We start from the raw sequence: 19,634 nt of genomic DNA, 5'->3' as shown, positions 1-19,634 counted from the left end.
TGTCTAAATCTGATAAACGTACTCATCTGCAACTGCAAAAATTTATCTGAGATCATATTTATGTACACAATAAATGTAAGTCACAAGTTAGAAAGATCTATTACTAACATCGATATGCTGTACATATTTAATAGCTATTTATTAATATGAAAACGTTAGCATAATATGTAATTACACATAATAAATGTGTATTTTGTGTAATTGCACACAATATGTAACTACACTATAGAGTATTAGTAAATACTTCATACTATAGCAACTGATGATTTAGGAGACGCAGAGAAATAATCAAATTCTAAGCCATAAAATTTCAGACTATCGGAGCTAGTGGAAGTGGTACAGTCTTACTTCTGTCCAGCTAACTCATATCACCACAAAGGTGTCTTGAGAATAAAAATCATACTGCTGTTGAAAGGATTTTCTGCTTTTGGACACCACCACATAAAAATTCCTTTATATCCTGCTGAAATGTGTGAAATTACCACAAATGTCTCTTGATAGTGAATGTTTAATCCCATGGAAGATTTGTACTGCCTCCAAGCCATCCAGTTAGACAACCTTCCCATGACAGACCTTACAAAGTACAAGACTGACCCTCACTTTTAGTCCTCTTAAAAAATGTATACCTGTAGATATCTGCTCTGCATTTCCCTAGACTTCTCCAGAACAGGTATTTGTTGTGCAAAAGCTGCAAGCTCAGAAAAGCATTTAATTTCAATCATGTGAATAATAGTCCATTGACTTTAATGTCACCACTCATGAGCGCAAAGTTAAGCACATGCTTAACTGTTCTGCATATCTGGGATCCTTGTATAATGTCGATTTAATGTGCTGCAGAGTACAATGTGGGAAATAATTCATTTTTCAGTTTCGCAGCCAAGCACCTGCCAGAATAGAGCAGATCGGGGGTTTTTTGGAGGTTTTTCACTGAGGTTTTTGCTTTGTATCAACCTGAAATGTTTAATTCACCTCAGAACTACGTGTGTTGTCTTGTCTTCCAATTATTTCCTCCTGTCCCTTTGTTTTGTTACAGAAAAAAAATACTTTTTTTTCTACTTTCTCTAAATGTAGGTCAATTTTATGAGTAGTGCCTTTAGAAAATGACATGTCAAAATACATGTCAGAAATATCAAAGTATTTTGTTTCAAGTGTACTAAAATGAGCTACTTTGGAAAATGTCAGAATTTCCTTCTGCCCTCTTATGCTTCCTCAGATTTTTTTCAGTAAAATTATTGGCCAGTTTTAACTTCAAAAGTTATTAAAAAATACCCAAAACCAAACACATATCTATCGAAAAAATAACTGACCTATGCTGAACAGAAACAGGCCCTTTGTCTTGACATTTCATTAACATCTTAAAAAGCAAATAAGTCAAATACCCGTGAAATTTCAGCAATCTATATTAATTTGCAGGCATGCAGAAATACATTTCTCTCCTTTTTATGTCAATTACAAAATTGCCATTTTGATACTTTATTAGCTTCTTTGGCATTTGCAACTAATTTATACGAAAGGATACTATTTTTTATTATTATTAACCTACTGCATTCTAAATTATTTTATTTAAATGCCCTGTTGGCTGTCCACATTTCCTTTTATTCCATTACTACTGTATATGAATGGAAATTACGTATAGCTATTAGATTACTTCACACATTAGTTCATTTTATATAATCTTTCCTGTATTTATTGCCTTCGTTAGACTGAAATACCGCAGGCGCTTGTTTCTCTAATGTGTCTGAAGCTCTCCCGTTAATGGAAATTGGGTTATATCTTCTGATTACAGTCAGATGAAATCCAGACCCAGGAGTCGACTGCAGTATTCTGCGACAGGCTGTCTTACCACCAGAGCTTTTGCAGGGGGTCAGGGTGGTAGCAGCCCCCCACATGGATTCTAGATGGATGCAGTCCAGCAGCGCGTGCAAGGATGCTGCAGCTGGGCTTGTGGTCTGTCCCACCGAGGGGCAGAGCTCCGGACAGGGAGCTGACATGGCCAGCATGGCACTGCCCCTTCCAGGGCCACATCAAGCCCCTCTGCTGCACAAGGTAGACCAGCAGAGGCAGTGGGTGCTGGTTTGGCACCTGTGCAGAAGGAAAGTGATTCAGCGTGCCACGATCACTGGGAGCTGGAAGGGAGAGGCTGTCAGAGCAGCACTCTTTCTGCAGGACTCACAGGGCCAGTACCGCTCTCAGGGAGAAGTAGGTTTCTCCTCCCTCAAACTGCCCACAGCTGCCCCAGCATTAAGAGTTACAGCTTGACATATGATTTAGCAGCTCCAAGGGTTAACATGGGGGAATTAACAGCCATCGTGAGATGGGTTCTTGGGTGAGTTCTAGCACCTCTTTTGAGCCAGCTAGGCCCAAAGGGTGGCACTCAGCAGGGTTGGCATCACCTGGGACAGAGAGAGTGGCAGAGGTCACTAAGCTCAGTACAGGGAGCCTCCAGACACCCTTAGTTCAAAATGGTACCCTGGCACAGGGGCATCCACTCCAGCCCAGCTCAGACAGACCTGCTCAAGCATCCACACAGCATAGCACAGCACAGCAGGAACATGACATTAGGCATTGTCTTGCATGTCATTAGGAAGTAAATGCTGGGGCACAGCCAAGACACCATCCAAGTCCTGAGACATCTGGAGTATTGCAGCCTGTTTTTCTGGGGAAGTGGCACATCAGCAGCTGCAGGCACCTCTCAGAGTGGTTTTTCCCAGGCAAGGCCCAAGGAAGAGGGTCCAAGGAGACCCTCATCAGGGTGGCTGTCTCAGAGTGTAGCCAGACTGACCTTGACAGGTGTACCCCAGCCAGGCACAGTAATGGATTTTGTGAGTGCATCTGGCATTTTGGCTGCTCTACAGTGCCAGTGGGACACCTTCCCCAGATACTGTCATACCACAAAGACATTCACAAGAAGATCTGGGTTTAGGCAAGTAGAAACAATATCCCTTAAAATAACTATCCCTTTTCTTGTCAGCTTGGATTACATCCTCTACTGACTCCTTGTGCTGGATGCAGATGCCCTTACCAGCTGATGGAGAAGACCAGGAGACTGATCTGCCTCAGTTCTGCTGTGGACACCAGATCAGACATTGGAGATAAAAGGGATTGGAAGTAATAGTTTTTCCTCTTGGAAAAGACAGTCTTTCCCACCTGGCTTTGAAAGTCTGAAACGGCTTTAAGCAGGCAGGAAAAGGTAGGTAGAGCATACAACATCTCCATGTGCCCTGGTGTGGCTGCACTCTTCATCCTGGCTAAGTAGTGTATTTAGAGGGTGAGTCAGCTGCAAGCAATTATGCAGGTTTTGGAAAAGGGAAAATATGAGATTCAGAAAAGTGAATTCCTCCCAAATCAGGGCATCTTGAAGCAGTGTGACAAATGCCTGGATGACCTCTCCCAAGTGCTGCAGGGCCCTCTGCATGTTCAAAGAATGGAAATCCATGAGCCCAGTAGACCAAGCTCATTAACTCACATCTTTTGGCTGGAGCTAGTCCCACCTGTCTTTATTCTCCAAAGGCAGCTGTTAGTTCCCAGTTTCACCAGCCAATTTTCATCTGATTTCAGAAGCTCTGGTAGATTGTAATCCCAATATTGTAAATATTGTAAATAATTGTAAACCCAAATATTGTACTTGCACTAGCAGCTGTGTTTGAGGCATACCACAATGCTCTGACTATGTACTGTGGCCTTTCTCTTCCCCAAGAAACAAAGCACATATGCTTTAGGATAGCAAATAAAATACAGGTATCATGGCAAAGAAAAGTAGAAGAAAATTACCTCAATCCAATACACACAGGTGGCCCTACAGTAAAATCAGCTAAGATAGGCCCAGAAACTTGTAACCAAAGGCTCTGTGAAGCTCCAGGAGTTACCCCTTTCAATTGAAATTTCATGCACATATCTCTGCAGGTATGAAGAATATCTTAAAAACATAAGAATAAAAGCATGGTTCTCTCCATGAGCCTAGGCACAGCCTGAAACAATAGATCACAGGTACAAACTATCCCATTTAGCTCAGATAGTTGAAAACCTAATGATGACAAACTAATGTTAACTCTGATAGGGCTGGCTGGTTTTGAACAATATCTTTCAGTCTGAAGGAGCCCACAGCTTTTAAGCAGCCTCTGCAACAATATCCATTTAGCAGAAAAACATCCTCCCCTCCACCCCATCCTCAACAAAGCACACTGCAAATGTGAAGACAGTGTGAAACAAATTGAGGTCAAAATTAAAACAAATAACAGAAGCACTTCTGTATGGATTGTATTATTCTGTGCCATGTTTCATTCCAGGAAAAAACAACAAATGGGAAAGAAAAACTCTTGAAAATTAATCCATCACAGAATTTCTAGCCTGCTGCACTGGACACTGCATGCACAAGGGGCCTGGCCACAATTTATTTCTAGACTGTCATGAGGGACACAAGAGTCAGTAACTATAACCAGTCCTCTTCTTGCTGCTAGCCCCAACAGCAATGTATGCAAGCTTATTTGGCTGCCCTACAATGGCATGATCCCTTAAGCAGCCCCAGTGACTGAGTTACAAACTCAGCATGGGCAACTGAGCCTCACAACACTCAATTGCTTGTGAGTAACCTCACCTCAAAACAAAAATTAAGCAGTGTGCAAAGCTTTACACCCTCATGAACCAGACAGTGCTACCCTGCATGCATCAGCAATCTTCTCAAAATCCTCAAGTGTTCAGGGTCCAGCAAAAGCAAATGGTCTGCATGGACAAAATGCAGTGCAGATAAACAAGGCAGTAAAACAGTCTGAACAGGAAACAATTTCTTGTGCTAAGCCTCCAAATGCCTTGAAAAAAAAGACACTATAACTTTAAGTGCAAGCAATAGCAAATCATCAAAGCCACGCTGATTTACCCCCATGGGCGGAACTTTTCCTGAGAATAAATTAACATATCACATTTGCTAGCCTAATGGCTAGCATTCCTGCACAGACAAGTTATTTCAGCCTGAAAAAACAAGTTACAGCCATTGTACACATCATCTCCAAAGCTCCATTAATTCGTTACTTGCTGACAGTCAAGGTGTGGTTTGGAATTGTGCAAGCAAGCACAGTTCAGTTCTGTTTATAACTCATTCCCAAAGTGCTTAAAACATGTAAAAGTGCAACTGAATACCAATGAAGAACAGCTGTGCTATTTAAACTAGGGCCTAAAGCTATGATGTGACTATGAAAACATATGCACAGTTCCATAGTGAAAGCAAAGAAAAGAGGGTGGAGCAGCCTCTGAGGCTCCTTTGAGGGTTTGGGTGGATCGATTACCTTTTTGTCGCTCAAGCCAGACACCTGGTCCACGTATTCCTCTTGGATCATGAAGGCAGCCAGGTTGGCAGTGTAGCTGGCCAGAAAGATGACAGCGAAGAAGGCCCACACCGACACCATGATCTTGCTAGTGGTACCCTTGGGATTCTGTACTGGCACAGAGTTGTTGAACACCAGCCCCCACAGCAACCAGATAGCTTTGCCAATGGTGAAAGAGGGACCTCCTGGCTCTAGAGTGATTGAGAAACATGATCCCACAGTGAGCATCTGAGAGTAAGTGCTCTGCATTTCCATTCACATCCACATCTTGACTTTAGAGTTAAGAGCAGTATCTATTCCCACTTGTGAGGTGAATGTCCGCATCTGAACTCCCTATGTTTATGATACCGTATCTCAGCAAAGTGAATCCTGAAAAATTATTTTTTAAAAATATCCTCAGATATTTATTCTGTCTCAGAGATTTACATTGGAACCTTTTACAAGGGCATTCTTTTTTATTTGACTGAAATATCTAGAAGCCCAAACATTTAATTTTGGTTCGAGTGTTGTTACCAGAAAGACAGTTTGCTCAGACAAATTCTGTCCTCATTTCTATCTGCTCAAGAGTGATGTCCTTAAGCTCACAGCATACACCTGGGCAAAACATGGTTCTCACTGTACTTGTACAGGTGCAAGGAAGAGCACCATCTGAAATAGCAGGGCTCTACAAATACTTCTGCAAGAGTGTTTCTTTACCCACTCTGCCGAAGACACACGAACCAGAGAAGAACACAGCTCCCTCTCCCCATGTTCTGTGTCTAAGGTACATAACAGTGATATATACTCTGGTCTAAGGTACATAACAGTGATATATACTCTGCAGGAAAATCTGCAGCTCTGCCTCAGACAGTCCAGGAATGGATCCAGTGTTTTAAAAGCTCCTATCTTCCCCTTATTCACTTTTCATACCCCAGAAGCCTTGTGTGCTCATGAAGCACTAGGTCTGAAAACTTGGAAATCACACCTGTCTCCCAACAATCTCATACCCCCAGCACATGCTGGTTCCATTAGTGGAAACCTAAACCAAAATTTCCTTAACTTGAGCACAAGAAGAGCTGATAGGGAGAATGCAGATTCAATTACTCCAGGATCCTGCTTCAGGTACCAGGAAGATCTTCTTAGGATGAGAATCCTCTGGACAGTTCAAGCACCTGCCAACCTGGTCAGCACCCCATGCTTTATCAACTTGGATAGGCTGATTGGAGCTTAGTGCTGCTGTCTGTGGTTAAGGTTGACTCCATCAGTTTAGCAAAAGGGAAGAAAGCCTTGACATGTTTCTCCAAAATCCTGAGCAGCAAATAGCATAGATCATCTGAAAGCACTAACATTTTACTCTAAGTACAGCCGAACAATACAAGGGGCTCATTTTGCACCCAGGGAACTGCACACCAAGCTCAGAGCAGAATCATCACCTGGCAAAATTGGTGCCTCTAGATACCAGCGAGATAAAGTTCCTACAAGAAACATGGTTTATCACTCCTTGTCTTTTTACATGCTGGAGTGGTATTTTTATATCCCTTCTACCTAATGTGTCCTAAGACACACAGGTAAAAGGCCTGAAAAACATCAGTGGTATAAGATGTAAGGAAATCTTGAGAAGTTCCCTCTTAAAGCCTTCCTCTCTCCACTGATCACACCCTGTGCTTCCACAGTTACTTTGTCAGCCACAAACCAAGACTGTAATGGGAGACTTCAATCCAAACCAGGAACCTAGAATCTTTCTGAGCTCTCCAATTTTGAGTGCCCAAACAACAGCACAACATTATTTAGAGACTAGATCAGGGCATGTCCACTTGACTCTGGAGAGAAAAATCTTAATGTTCGTAAAGAGAAAATCCAGGTGTGGGAGGCAGGGGCATACTGCCATAGTTCAAATGCAGCCAAAGTAACATTAGCCAGTATGTTCATTACCAAAAGCAGCATTGCAGTCTCTGCAGCAGATTTCTATATCTTCACATCACATATGTCAGGGATTATATCTGCCTGATCATGCCGTACTGTTTATAATTACTCAGAAATACTGATAATTGCAGCTGCAGTTCAGATGACTTGGTAACTGCACAACTGCACACCTGTACTAAGAACTGCTTCCAGTTCCACACATGTATCAATATCTCTCAAAAGACTCACAGGTTTATCAATACTTACTTTTGTGTCCACAAATCCATGGGGCTATGATCAGTTGCCATAAAGGCCCTCCACAGCTCCATGTTAAGAGACAAGTTCTCCACTTTTCTCCAATTCCCCATGCATGTGGTTCTGCCTGTATTTTCATTAACACTTTTTATTTTCACTCCTCTCCAACTTGATGGCATAAATTCACTCAAAGCACTAGACCGGGGAGCAAATGAGTGCATTTTTCAGTAACTATCTCTCTCCCACTATTCTGAACAGGCCAAGAAAACCCAGAAATGTTCAAAGGGCTAATTTATCAGGAGGTGAAGATATGCAGATGACAGAAGACTCAACTTGCTAATTATCTTCATCTCAATAAGGAAAAAAAGGCTGTCTCTTAGGCTGTCTGTTCATCCTCTCTTTAACTCATCTGGCTGCCTTCTGAAGACCAGAACCACAGAGATGGATCACTCACTTGTTCCCATCTTTCCTGGTTCTTTTGCAAAGTAATTCTTCACCCACTCCTGAGAAAATGAGCTTCCCATTTTCTCAGTTGGTCTTCGAAAGCCAGAGAGCCAAGTAGTGGAAAGACATGACTAGGTGACAGATGTGAAGTTTGGAGGACATAGCACTATGCTGGGAGGCTGGCAGAGCGGCTTGCTCTCCAGGGAGTCGTAGCACTAAAGGATGGATTGATAGTGCTGAGCCATATGATTGTCTCATCATGGGCCCTGCCAACACCAACTACCAGGGCCCATTTTCCCTCAATGAGAAACAAGTTGGAGCTGGTATTTGCTTTAGACATAAAAGGCAACACAGCTCCGTCTCTCGGGCCAAGCAAATTATCCATTATACACATCTGCTCTCTTCACAGTCTGTTTTCTGCCTCCATCCCTGCCCTCTTAGGTCTGAACTCAATGCTCAGAGTGGGCTAGATCTGTATCATGTTCAAGGCAAAGAACACCCTACAAAGGAACTGAGACTGAAAATAAGAGAGCAAGAAAGGGTTCCCCTTACCTCTGCCATCAGCAAGGCACCGATTATAGCCCACAGGGCTGAAGTACTCAAAGACGAAGACGGCCACCGCAGAGATGATAAGCAGCATCACAAACATCATCACCCATACATCAGCACTGAAAGGCTCTGGATAGGAAGAGAAAACCATGATAAAAGCCTCAACAACAATCTCTTCTCCTTTGCTTTCCAGAGCACACCAACGTGGGGCAAACTGGGTTGAGGGAAAACAGAACTTAAAGCCTTCAACCTGATTCTGAAAAACTTCTTGAACAGGGAGAACTATAGTTTCTGCCTCTGTAATGACTGCATTCCATCATACTGTTCCATTTGTGACACATGGCTCCATCTGGAACTACGTGCAGCCATTGTGGCATGCATTGATAAAATAAAATGCATTGATAAAAGATTATTCCCAGGAAGTCCTCCAACACCATCTGGAGAGAGTGGGGAAAATCAAGCAGAACTGGCAGAGTTTCAGACAAGCATCCAACTTTCAAGATGCTATTGAGCCAAAGAGCATCTCCAAATTTCTAAGGTTCAGCCATAACGATAGTAGTTTTTTCAGTTATTCCATTCCTGTAGCAATAGGAACACTGGCTCATTCTAGAAATGTTAGCATTCATGTTCTGCAAGTATTTGATCTCTGCCAGGTTTTCTCCTTCTCCAAGCTGGAACAGATAAAAATGAGACTGAAACAGATCAAAGAAACCGAGAATTTTGTTCCAATATTGCAACCTCTGTTAAACTGCAGTTTAAAATTTTGGAGTTAACTTTAACGTTGCTTTTACATACTCCAGCAATATTGGTGGACTTGGCTAAGGGCAAAAACTCCTGAAGAATGAGTAGTCATGAAACTCCAACTTAAAAAGGTTTGGGAAAATTTCATTACCTGTATAAAGTTATTTCTATTGTAAACATTTTCATGACTAGCAGAGAGCAGACAGTAATTATATAACTCCTATTCTGCGTTTGCTGCATCATAAAGCATTTTATAAAGTCAAATAGTAGATACAAGGAAGATATGAATGCCTTGGGGAAATGCAGTGTAATTTCTGCATTCTCTGATCACTCTCCACCACTGAAGGACATTAGAAATGCCTTTATTGGAAGACCCAATGTCAGCACAGAACTGATGGCTCAATTGGTCTTGAAAAGGTCTATTAGATCTCTAACTTCTACTAGTTGCTCTGCCAAGGGAGGGTCAAGTTAACAACATCTTTACAAATAATGTCTCTCAAAGTGCAACAACTTACTGCTAACTGCTATCACTAAGTGCTATGGCATACCAGCTATAAGGTTTGAATCAATTTTCTTCTGGCCTACACTCCTCGAACATACTATTAGTTGAGTCACTGGGAAACCACGTGCTGCAGTGTAGGTGACAACTCTGAGTGAGCCCATTCTTTTCTGGGACTAGGCATACAATTGCTGAAAAATGCCTTGACTTGGAACTCCTATGCAGTGCCTGTTTGCATTTGCCCAGATTTTGCTAGCCTGGGATTTAGAACTAAAACAACACAGTATATTTTTATATACCTGTCCCACAGGTACTCCCAAAAAGGAGCTTTCAGGTTAAGAATCACAAGCAACCTTCACCTAATTTTTTAAGTTTTAATTTTAGATTTAACCGATACCTAAGAAGGCAGAAGGTGAGACAGTTCCATTGCTACGTGACACCATGACACTGATTCCCGTCTCAATGAAGGGCACAGAGAAATCCACCACTTCTGAACGCTCCTCATTAATGGTGAGGGATCCCACAGCCATATAGGCCCGTTTGGTGACAACCTGGAGGAAGAAAAGGAAAAGATCACATACAGACACGAAGCAGCACTCAACTACCACAGTCAAGCCCCTTCTCATCTTTCTGCCTTTCAATACAATCCTTTTACTCCTGTAATCCCATTCCCTCGATTGTTTGTAACATCTTTGCTGCCTAATCTTTCATCAGGACACTTTCTTCTTGCAGGAAACCTTTAGACATTAATCTTCTCCTCAAAGCTGGTATGTGTATAAAAAATAAATCCACAGAGGTCTTAGAATAAACACATCATCCACAGAGAAGACATCTTATCTCATTTTTCTGTCCTTGTTTTATCCTCTCTCTAACACTGAGAAGTCTTATTTCATTCTTTATGCACCTTATATACAACCTACGCATAATCTAGGGTGCATGGATATCAGCCTCTTTCTAAGACCGTATAGGCCAAATTTATGAGACCATAGAGAATAATAATTAATTGTCAAACAGGAAAGGTAGTCACGGTCAGAGTGTCAGAGCAGATTAATTCACCCAGTGCTGAGAAAGAATGCAGGCCAATAGTTTCCTAAGTCACCTCTCCTCCTGCCCCAGAAGGAGATCCCATAATGATGGGAGACTAGACCTGATGCATGTCACCCAGCCCAGAGATAAACCCCTCCATGGCCTCCCTTTGCTGCTGACCTCTCCAATCATTCCATTCCACGTTCCATTGATCTTTTTCCCATGCTTGCCATTAGTCACCAAGTAGAGGTCATAGGTGAACTTGACAGACTTTGAGATTTTCTTGAGGATGTCAATGCAGAACCCCTTGCAACATTTCTTCATGTAGTCTGGCTCCTCATCAGTTTTGTTCCTAAATCATAACAACAATAATAAAGGGTTAAAAGACTGGGAGAAACTCCTTTAATTCTCATCTGTTGTCAGTTTGCATTCCCCTTCCCACAGTACAATGTGGACAATTTCTCTTGTGCTATCTGTGCTGGAGGGTAAAGGGACACACTACAATGATTAGCCCAAAGGGGCCAGTCATGAATGGACACAGGACAGCCTAGGAAAATGGAGGTGATTTTCTAAAAAGGATTATCAGGTTATAATGGTATTAGCCCAAAAGACACTCGACATTCTGCTGAGAGCCCAATAGGAGCAGAAGAACCCAGGGGTGCATACTCAGTCACTATGCGTTTTTGGCAAGGGACCGTGTTCCTCATGCAGGTGCCACTTAGGGGGTCCACATTCTCCACAATGACAAATGGTGCCTCTTCCAAGGTCACGATACTCAGGTGATCATCCTCACGTTCCTCAGAGTCGGGATACAGTTCAAAGCGTGGCCACACATAATACTTCATCTGCAACTTTTTTTCCTTCCATTTTCCCACCTGTGGAGACACAAACCACAGCAGTTAGACTTTCAGTTGTCCCATCCCTTTGCATCAATCACAGCTACTGCAGGACTGGAGGACCACTCTAGAGTACCCAAGCTCATGGCTCCTGTAAGATGAGGATATTTCTGGGGAGAAGGCTCTGAATAAGTGGGTTCAAACAAGAGGGAAGTAGAGAACAAGAAAGATGTCTGGGTTTTCTCATCTCTGTGATGGTCTTACTCTCTGGGAGAGTGAGTGGATAATCATAGGAGTACTATTACCATGGTCAAACAGACATGACGTCTTTCAATTTTCTCAGCCAAACAATAGGAACCGAGCTTGATGTCTCCTGAAAGGTTGACTTGAGCCTACTAGTCACAGTAAATATGGGGGGGGGGGGGGGGGAGCGGCCTTCAAAAAAAAAGGAGATACATACAAATTCTGAAACAAATGTTATTTTGAAACATAAAAGTTGAACCATTTCACTTGAAAAAGTCAAACCAGAACTTCTTATTTCCTCAAAATTTTTTCTTCATTTGTTTTCAGAGGAATTCATCAAACAAATTCAATTTAGCCAAACTTGATTTTGCCCAGAAATAAATCCTTCTTCTGGAAAAAGACTGCCCATTCGTAGTCAGGACTGAGTTCTTCCAAGAGACAGGTAACTGAAGAGGGAGATGTTCTGCATTTTCAGGAGTGTCTTCACAGGAGAAGAACACAGACAGAGATGCTTTTTAACAGTAGTTCTCACTATCCCCTTCAAGGCCTTACTGAAATACCTGCTCTTGTCCTTTCACAATGACTTGGTTACATACCCTAGCTGGAAACAAGGAATTCTTTGTGGTTTTGACACATGAAAATTAAAACCAAAGAGCATCTACGATTTTTTAAAATCTTGCTATTTTTCCACAATTTTCATCACCCTCATAAATTTCTATTGCAGTTTTAGAACTCTTTATTTTCTGTTTCCTAAGTGAATAGAGATCATATCTTCAACAGTCAAAACAGATGCCATATATCTACTGCTACAAACGAGAGCTGTTTTGAAGCCACTAGAGTCCCTAAAGAGACAATACATGTTAAGCGCACCCACTGCCCATGGTAGACAATTTCTTCCTAAAAATTCCAGGAAAAGAAAAAAACTGAACATCAACTGTACTTTCAACTATCAAAGTCTCATCTTTGTTCTCAGCTTCCTGTCTCCCCATGACAGCTGATACTAATTAGCACCTTGGCTGGCACCTGAAGCGGAGAGGGTTAAGAAGATAACTGGGCTTTAGAAGGAACTTTCCTGCAGGATCCTCAAAGCAAGCCCTCAGGGCCAGGGCTGAGACATGCTGACTTGATGGCAGAGGCAGTGTGGGTGTGTGGGAAGCTTGCATGACTGCTCTTTGCCGTGTACCTGCTTGGTGGGTAAACAGAAAAGCTTCATTCCACTGCAATCCAACACCCCTCCTACCACCCCCAAATTTCAGTAATTTATTTATTTAAATGACAGAATGGGAGGGAGAAGCACTTATTAAAGCCTCATTAGGTGTCAGCGGTTAATCTGTGAAACTCAAAGCCCAGCTGGGGTTTGGCATTTCACAGCATCTAGAATTCACATAAAACACTTGTCACCTTCAAAACAAACAAACAAACACTTCATCTGTCCATGAAAAAAAATCCACTCTGGGAGCTTGTGTAGGGAAAAGAAAGGCAGAAGAAACCACCTGGAGACAGCAGTTTCCCCATCCATCCCTGCAGCATGAACAAAGCACCCCAGTGAGTGCAAGGCAGGAGGTTTGTAAGAATGTGGGTGAAGTTTCTGGGCAGCTGGTCTTGACTTCTCAAGGGCAAAAAATGCCAAGAAGAGTTTGCTCCTAATGTTCCCTCCACCCATGAAGCCACACAGCTTGGACCACCAAGCAGGGAATGTGCAGCTAGCTAGCTAGCTATCTATCTTTTTTTTTTTTTTTTTTGTGCTTAAGTGGTCAGGGAGTTGTTGTTTTAATTTTTAAATACACTTTGAGCATCGGGTTAAAGCTGGAAAACTGAGTGCTCTATGACTGGTGGCTCCTTTTGTCCACAAAAGACAGGCAGCTGTCTAGGGCAGCAGATGATCTGTACTCAAGCTAACATCTAAGCCTGGATGTGGACAGTGAATTTCTAAGGGAATAAAGAGCATATACTCACATACTCACCCAGGGTCTGCCCAGCCCTGGACTTCCCACTCATTGACCAAGCAGGTCAATTTATCATCATCTGAGACAGAGATTTCTGCAGTGCTGCTTCAGCTCTCAAGTAACTGAGCTCAAATCCCCAAAAGCAGTTCTGTGAAGCTACCAGACAAGCAGAATAACTGCACACACAGGGCACAGTAGGGACCAGTGATTAAGATGCTGCACAGAACAGCCCAGATTTCAGCTCAGGAACATTAACTTATCATAGAAATAAGTGGTTGATGAAAGAGACATCTTGCAGAATCTCAGCAGCCCTTAGATATCTCAGTAACAGGCATGATATAACCCCCTAAGTGATAAATTAGATCAGATAGGCAAACCCAACCCATAATTACCCAGAAGTTCTCTGGGACAGAAATGGGAGTTTATAAGGCTGTGTGCCAGGCACGTTTTACAGTGTTGTACTACATAGACAACATTATGAGATTAGGATAACAATGACAGTCTTGCCACAGCCTTCTGTGCACTGAATCACCTAATCTGCAAATATAGTAATACATGTCCTTTCCTTATTATTCCAATAAAATCACTCTAAATTGTCCAAAGAGGAGGAAAAATAGGATATAAGGAAATGTTCTGACTTAAATTTTCAGATCAACTATAAAATGTCTCAAGAATACATGCAAATATTACATTTCGTTGCTAACCTGATCAATCAGACATGCCATATACCTGTAGACATGTACAGATGCAAACAAGGAAAATCAGAAAAGCTTTGTGAATTAAAAGGGGGTAGACTTCTTTACATGCTTATGCATGCAAAGGTCAAATGTGCATGCACGTAGCTGAAGAAGGATGGGCTTAAGCAACATGTGGGCAAAGATTGATAAAAAGAAACATCACATGTGCAGAGGATGGAAACAATGCATGAGAAAAAAAACCACATAAATGTGCATCATATGTTAGATAATCTGCCACGAGACAGAAGGAGGAATTCGCTGCAGGGAGAGAGGTTAGCAGAATTAAATGCCAAAGATTTGTCCAGGTAATGATGCCTACTCTTAAAGAATATAACCTACCAAGTTGTATAGAGCAGAGCAAGGCATTTCCGAAGTCTCAGGGTATTTTGCATTAACAGCACATGAACTGTTTTTACTTAGGTTTTGCTGAGTGCTTACCTCAGCAAAAAGAGGAAAAATAAACCATCCCAGGCATCCCACATACATACTGGTTACCCTGCAGTTTCAAGACCCATTTGGTGTTCTCCAATCAGGGTCCAGTCATCCAAACTTCTACTAGAAGCCCTGGAAGGTCACTGAATCAGTAAAATTAAGGATACGAGGGATCTGTGAAACCTCCTTTCTAATCATATTCTCCAATCCCTTTATGCCAGGACACAGCTCCTAAGAGACAGAATTTCACCTTAACTTCCCCTTGTTCTACCTATACCACATCCAATCTTATCAAGAAAATAAAGTCACTTTGGTTTGGGGATGAATTTGGAGGTGTTGAGGGAGGGGAACAGCTAATTATAAGATCCTACTTTGGATAACATTGTTGGAAGTAGAAGTCCAATATGTTTGCAAAGAAGGAAAGGGAGAGCTATTGTAGAACAAAAAGTTAATCATATATGCTATCTGTTTGTCAAACTACATAAGTTATCCCATGCAGACAAAAGATGATATTGCCTATGCAAGGGGAAAACAAGTGGGAGCCTTCTGAAAGCCTTCCAGCAGGCTGGAGAATTGCCTTAACCGCGGTATAATGCAGCCAGAATAAAAGAGTTCTGCAGTATGTTAATGCGCATCTTTAATGAAAGGTGTATTACATTAGTTCCCTGAAACTGATTCTTAACAGAGGCTTTTCTTTCCTCCCAAGGGAAGCTAAGGCTTGTAACAGCCATTTGTGGCAGATGTTTCTCTAACCCGTCCTTACACTGACAGAGAGCCCACAGTCTCCACAAGCAGTCTATTCCAGTGCTTAACTATCCTTCCCATTAAATAGCTTTTTTTCCTGATGTCTAACCTAAATCTTCTTGCTGAAATTTATAGCAGGAAAATATATTTCCTCATTCTCCTACATGTGCTCTTTTCAGTGTTATCAGGTCAGTAAGATATTTATAACAGAGGAGATGATAGTCTGGTTCAGTGGCTATCTTATAAGGCTATACTGGCAACAGCAGATACCTGTTCAAATGATTAGCACCCAGCCTCACCATTTACAAAATCCTTACCCAGATGGGTAGGATGGATAAGTACAAGCTACTCCCATGAATTTCCAAAATTGCCTGTTCCAGCAAAGGCAGAAGTCAATCCCTGAGGTTCCTTCTAATACACCAAGGCAGGACTTCAAAACGCAAAAGCATCTGGAGAAACCTCTAACTAATGTCAACAGATGGAAAAATGAAACCTCCTAGAAATTTGGTTTGCAAGGTTTAGGCAGCAGAATACAGTTCGAGATTAAACCAGAAACGTTCAGATACATTTCTCAGGCAAGATGCTCAGTGGCATTGCATAGGTATTTGGGGTGAAGGTCCAGAAGAAAGCCTGAACCTAAAGGTGCTTTTTTTTCAACAGGCTGGAGGAGAACTATGTCTAGGAAAAGTCTTTTGATAGTTATTATTTCATTTAGGTTTCTATTTGCACCATGCCTTGCACTACTCTCTTTTAATTTACAATCTTATCTCAATTCCTGCCACCCTTGATATAGGAGAAATACAAAAGGAACAAAAGGGATTTGGTTTCATTTGCAGAATAAGAGAAAGACTACTCCAAACTCACTTAGGACTCGAACTGCTTTCTGCATTTCCCCAGAAGTTCAGTGTTTCCTTTCTTCTTGTGGTTTGTTTGGTGGTTTTTTGTTTGGTGGTTTTTTGGGGGAGTCTGGGGGGTTTTTTCCTTTTTTTTTTTTTTTTTCCCCCCAGGAGCTGAGGAGTTCATTCATTCCAGTGGGGAAGCACTAAAGCAACAACACAGAGCACGGATTAGAAGGCAGAAATTCCCTGTTCCACCCAGAACCTCTGTAACCTAATCTGCACCCTTGCACCTCCCTCTGCATTGCGTAAAATTGAGATAATGACACGTTTTCACCTCTGGGGTGCACTGGGTAGATAAACACAGAAAAAGCCATGAGGCTCACAAGTAGTGTGGAAATGAGGAGACACACACACACGTGTGTTTAGAGATAGATGAGGAAACTTATATGGCATGTGTCTGCGAATGGTGTAAATATGAAAACTTCCTGTCTTTATCTTTGATGTCAGTTGGTTAACCGGAAACATCTTACATAACTTTTACACCTGATTTTAATACATGAAAAATGGAAGATCAAATACAGAAAAGGTAAAGGTAGGATATTGGGCATGGGGCAGAAAATGGGACTGTTATTGGTAATATAGCTGTTGGAGAAGCACATCTAGTCCCTCTGGGAAGCAGCGCAAGTCCAGGGAGAAATAAGAGTCTTGTCAGTAGAATTGGTACAGATCCCTATTGAGGACATGGGTAAACCAGAACAACTGGGCAGGACCTGAAAAGGGCTACCGCAGGAGTAACAGAAGCACCATAGAAATAGCAATTATAACTGGGACACTGTCAGTGGAAGGAGTCATTGCTCAGGATACATAAAATAAAGGTAGACCTGGGGGATGCAATTGTAACCTTAACGCTGCAGTAGACTGTGAAGAAATAAATAATGCATAAATAAAGAGGAATCATTTTAGATTGAAATAGTTTTTGGAGGGCTGCTGGAAGATATTCCACCAGGACTGAACTACAGAGATCTACTGTAGCTCCACAGGCGTGGCTTTTAGTCTGGATAGAGATGTCATCACTGTTACTGAAGAGAAATTTTATCAAGAACTAAGTTATCATGGGAGTCTTTAGCTTCATAGAGATAAGGTAGAGAACAAATGCAAATTTTAACAGCAGAACCCTGACTGGTTTTTTTTGGATCTGATACTTGACACATTTCTTCACGTCAAAATTACTCAATAGGCAACGGGTCATGATGTTTTACACTCAGTTTGGGCAAAGCAGCAAGGAACCTTGCAGAAAAGCTAGTTATCATAAATAACCTTGGATTGAGCGATTAGGGGAACAGAAAGTCTGCCTTAAAGGAGGAGATTAAAAAGCTTGTTTAACCTAGATAAATGAAAGCCAAGAGGGGATATGACTGTTCTGTAGAAATAAAGGGGGGGACAAGGGAGGAAGGAAAGTAATTTATAAGCAGGAAAAACAATGCTGGTAGAAGAACAACTGGTTGTGAGGAAATTTACCTTGAAAATAAGATAGATTTTAACCATCAGAGGAGGAAAGTTCTGGAACAGCTGCCCAAAAGGAGCTGTGAAAGCAACCAGAACTGGTTTGTATAGGGCTACATGAGTTTGCTGCCTAGAGCAGAGGGATGGGACCATATGAGCCTTTCCAGTCCAGTGACTTCAAGTAAGCAGAAGCAAGAGGAGGAATTCCTCTGTGAAAAGCCTTTTCCCATTGATTTTTCAGTCTGCAGATGTCAAAACTCAGTCTTAATCAGTGTATCTCTGTCCCTCGGCTAACCCACGTGAACACAAAGACTCATGTTAATGGTATCTCCAACTCCTTGGTTCACACTTCTCTCATTCAGCAGCAAAACCTTCTCCAGTGCCCTGAGAATAAAACATTCCTCTTAGCTTTCACCCAAGCTGGTTAAATTATGACTCTCATACTTACAGCGCTGACACCACAGCCATTACCAAACTTACAATTCCTGTGAGGCTACAGATCTGTACCTTCACATAGACTGGTCTACAGCAGGTGGAGAAGAGATTCCACGGAGCACAAAAATCTCCTGTTTACAGACACTTACGGTGATTAATTAGCCACATCAGCCTAAGCAGACAAGAAATGGTTGTGAATGCTCCACTTGCAAAATTAATTAACACAAAAACAACACTCCTTCCTGAACCTCAAGCTCACCTTCCACAACCACCTGGGGAAGGCTGCTTTCTTGACTGCACCTGCAGAAGCAGGAATTGCTTCTAATAGCCTTTCAATTAAAATTGTAGGCTGCAGGAGATGGTGCAATTTTCTCCCCTCTATTTATACAGCACCTAGCATGTGCCAGAAAGAGAGAGGCTGAGCTTAGAATACAGATAGGGTGAGGTACTTGCTCTTGCTTTACAACTCATTTTGGGAATAAAAGCTCTTTGCAGAAACATGGTCCCCCAGCTCACTGAGATCTGGCATTTACACAGCGCTTGCCATTTTTGCTGAAACATTTATTTCCTGGTGCATTTATATGCTTTTTGCAGTTGCTAATGTCCTGTCCCCTGCCATGATTAGCCTGAGAAGGTTAATGAGGTATACTTTGAGCGCTTCTGACTTCTGCATAGTCAGTGAACTATGGAGCTCCACTGGTGTCACAAAAAGGTCAGAGCTGTGAGAATGCCAAAGAGTTTGCCTTGCTAAATCATTCCTCCAAGCCAGAAGGTACCAAGAGTTCAATACAGGCATAAAATTAGCCAGGATCACCTGATACCTCCCTCTGGGCGATGGTGGTGTTCTTGGTAGTAGAATTAACTTGGTAGCCCAGAAGTGGTTCATCCAGGCAAGGCTGGCTCATGCAGAAGCAGTGTGATCTCCAGTGGGACATATTTTATCAAGGACCTTAGTGCTACCCGATGTATACATAACCATGATTTATGGAAATGCAGACTGCAGTCAGCACAGGCATAATTAGGAGACACGAGGGGAAAGGTTAGAGGAAGCTGTTCATGGTAGTGGAGGCTAAGATCTGAGTAGGCTGTAGAATGTAACTCTAAGCTTCTAGAATGGGCAAATCAGGTGTTAGGATTTGGGAAGAAGAATTAAAACAAAACTTATATCTTAACAAATTCTGAAGACTGACTACCATCCAACAAAAC

The 19,634-nt window shown here is 42.0% G+C and overlaps 1 protein-coding gene across 5 annotated transcripts in view; it reads right to left on the bottom strand.

Moving 5' to 3' along the window:
* The window catches only part of GRIN2B (glutamate ionotropic receptor NMDA type subunit 2B), a 212,570-nt gene that overhangs the window by 21,606 nt on the left and 171,330 nt on the right, over positions 1 to 19,634 (bottom strand). For all 5 annotated transcript variants that reach the window (XM_027664313.1, XM_027664321.1, XM_027664305.1 and 2 more), the window contains 5 exons: positions 11,380 to 11,588; positions 10,894 to 11,065; positions 10,085 to 10,238; positions 8,451 to 8,576; positions 5,280 to 5,509 (listed from right to left, as the gene is read on the bottom strand). In XM_027664313.1, the coding sequence (XP_027520114.1) occupies positions 5,280 to 5,509; positions 8,451 to 8,576; positions 10,085 to 10,238; positions 10,894 to 11,065; positions 11,380 to 11,588 (891 nt within the window). The remainder of the gene's footprint in view (positions 1 to 5,279; positions 5,510 to 8,450; positions 8,577 to 10,084; positions 10,239 to 10,893; positions 11,066 to 11,379; positions 11,589 to 19,634) is intronic.

This window comes from Corapipo altera, unplaced genomic scaffold (genome assembly GCF_003945725.1).
Source record: "Corapipo altera isolate COAL_440 unplaced genomic scaffold, ASM394572v1 1, whole genome shotgun sequence".
Taxonomy (NCBI): domain Eukaryota; kingdom Metazoa; phylum Chordata; class Aves; order Passeriformes; family Pipridae; genus Corapipo; species Corapipo altera.
Note: the sequence above shows the minus strand (reverse complement) of the source record. Positions and strands in the feature narration are given on the sequence as shown.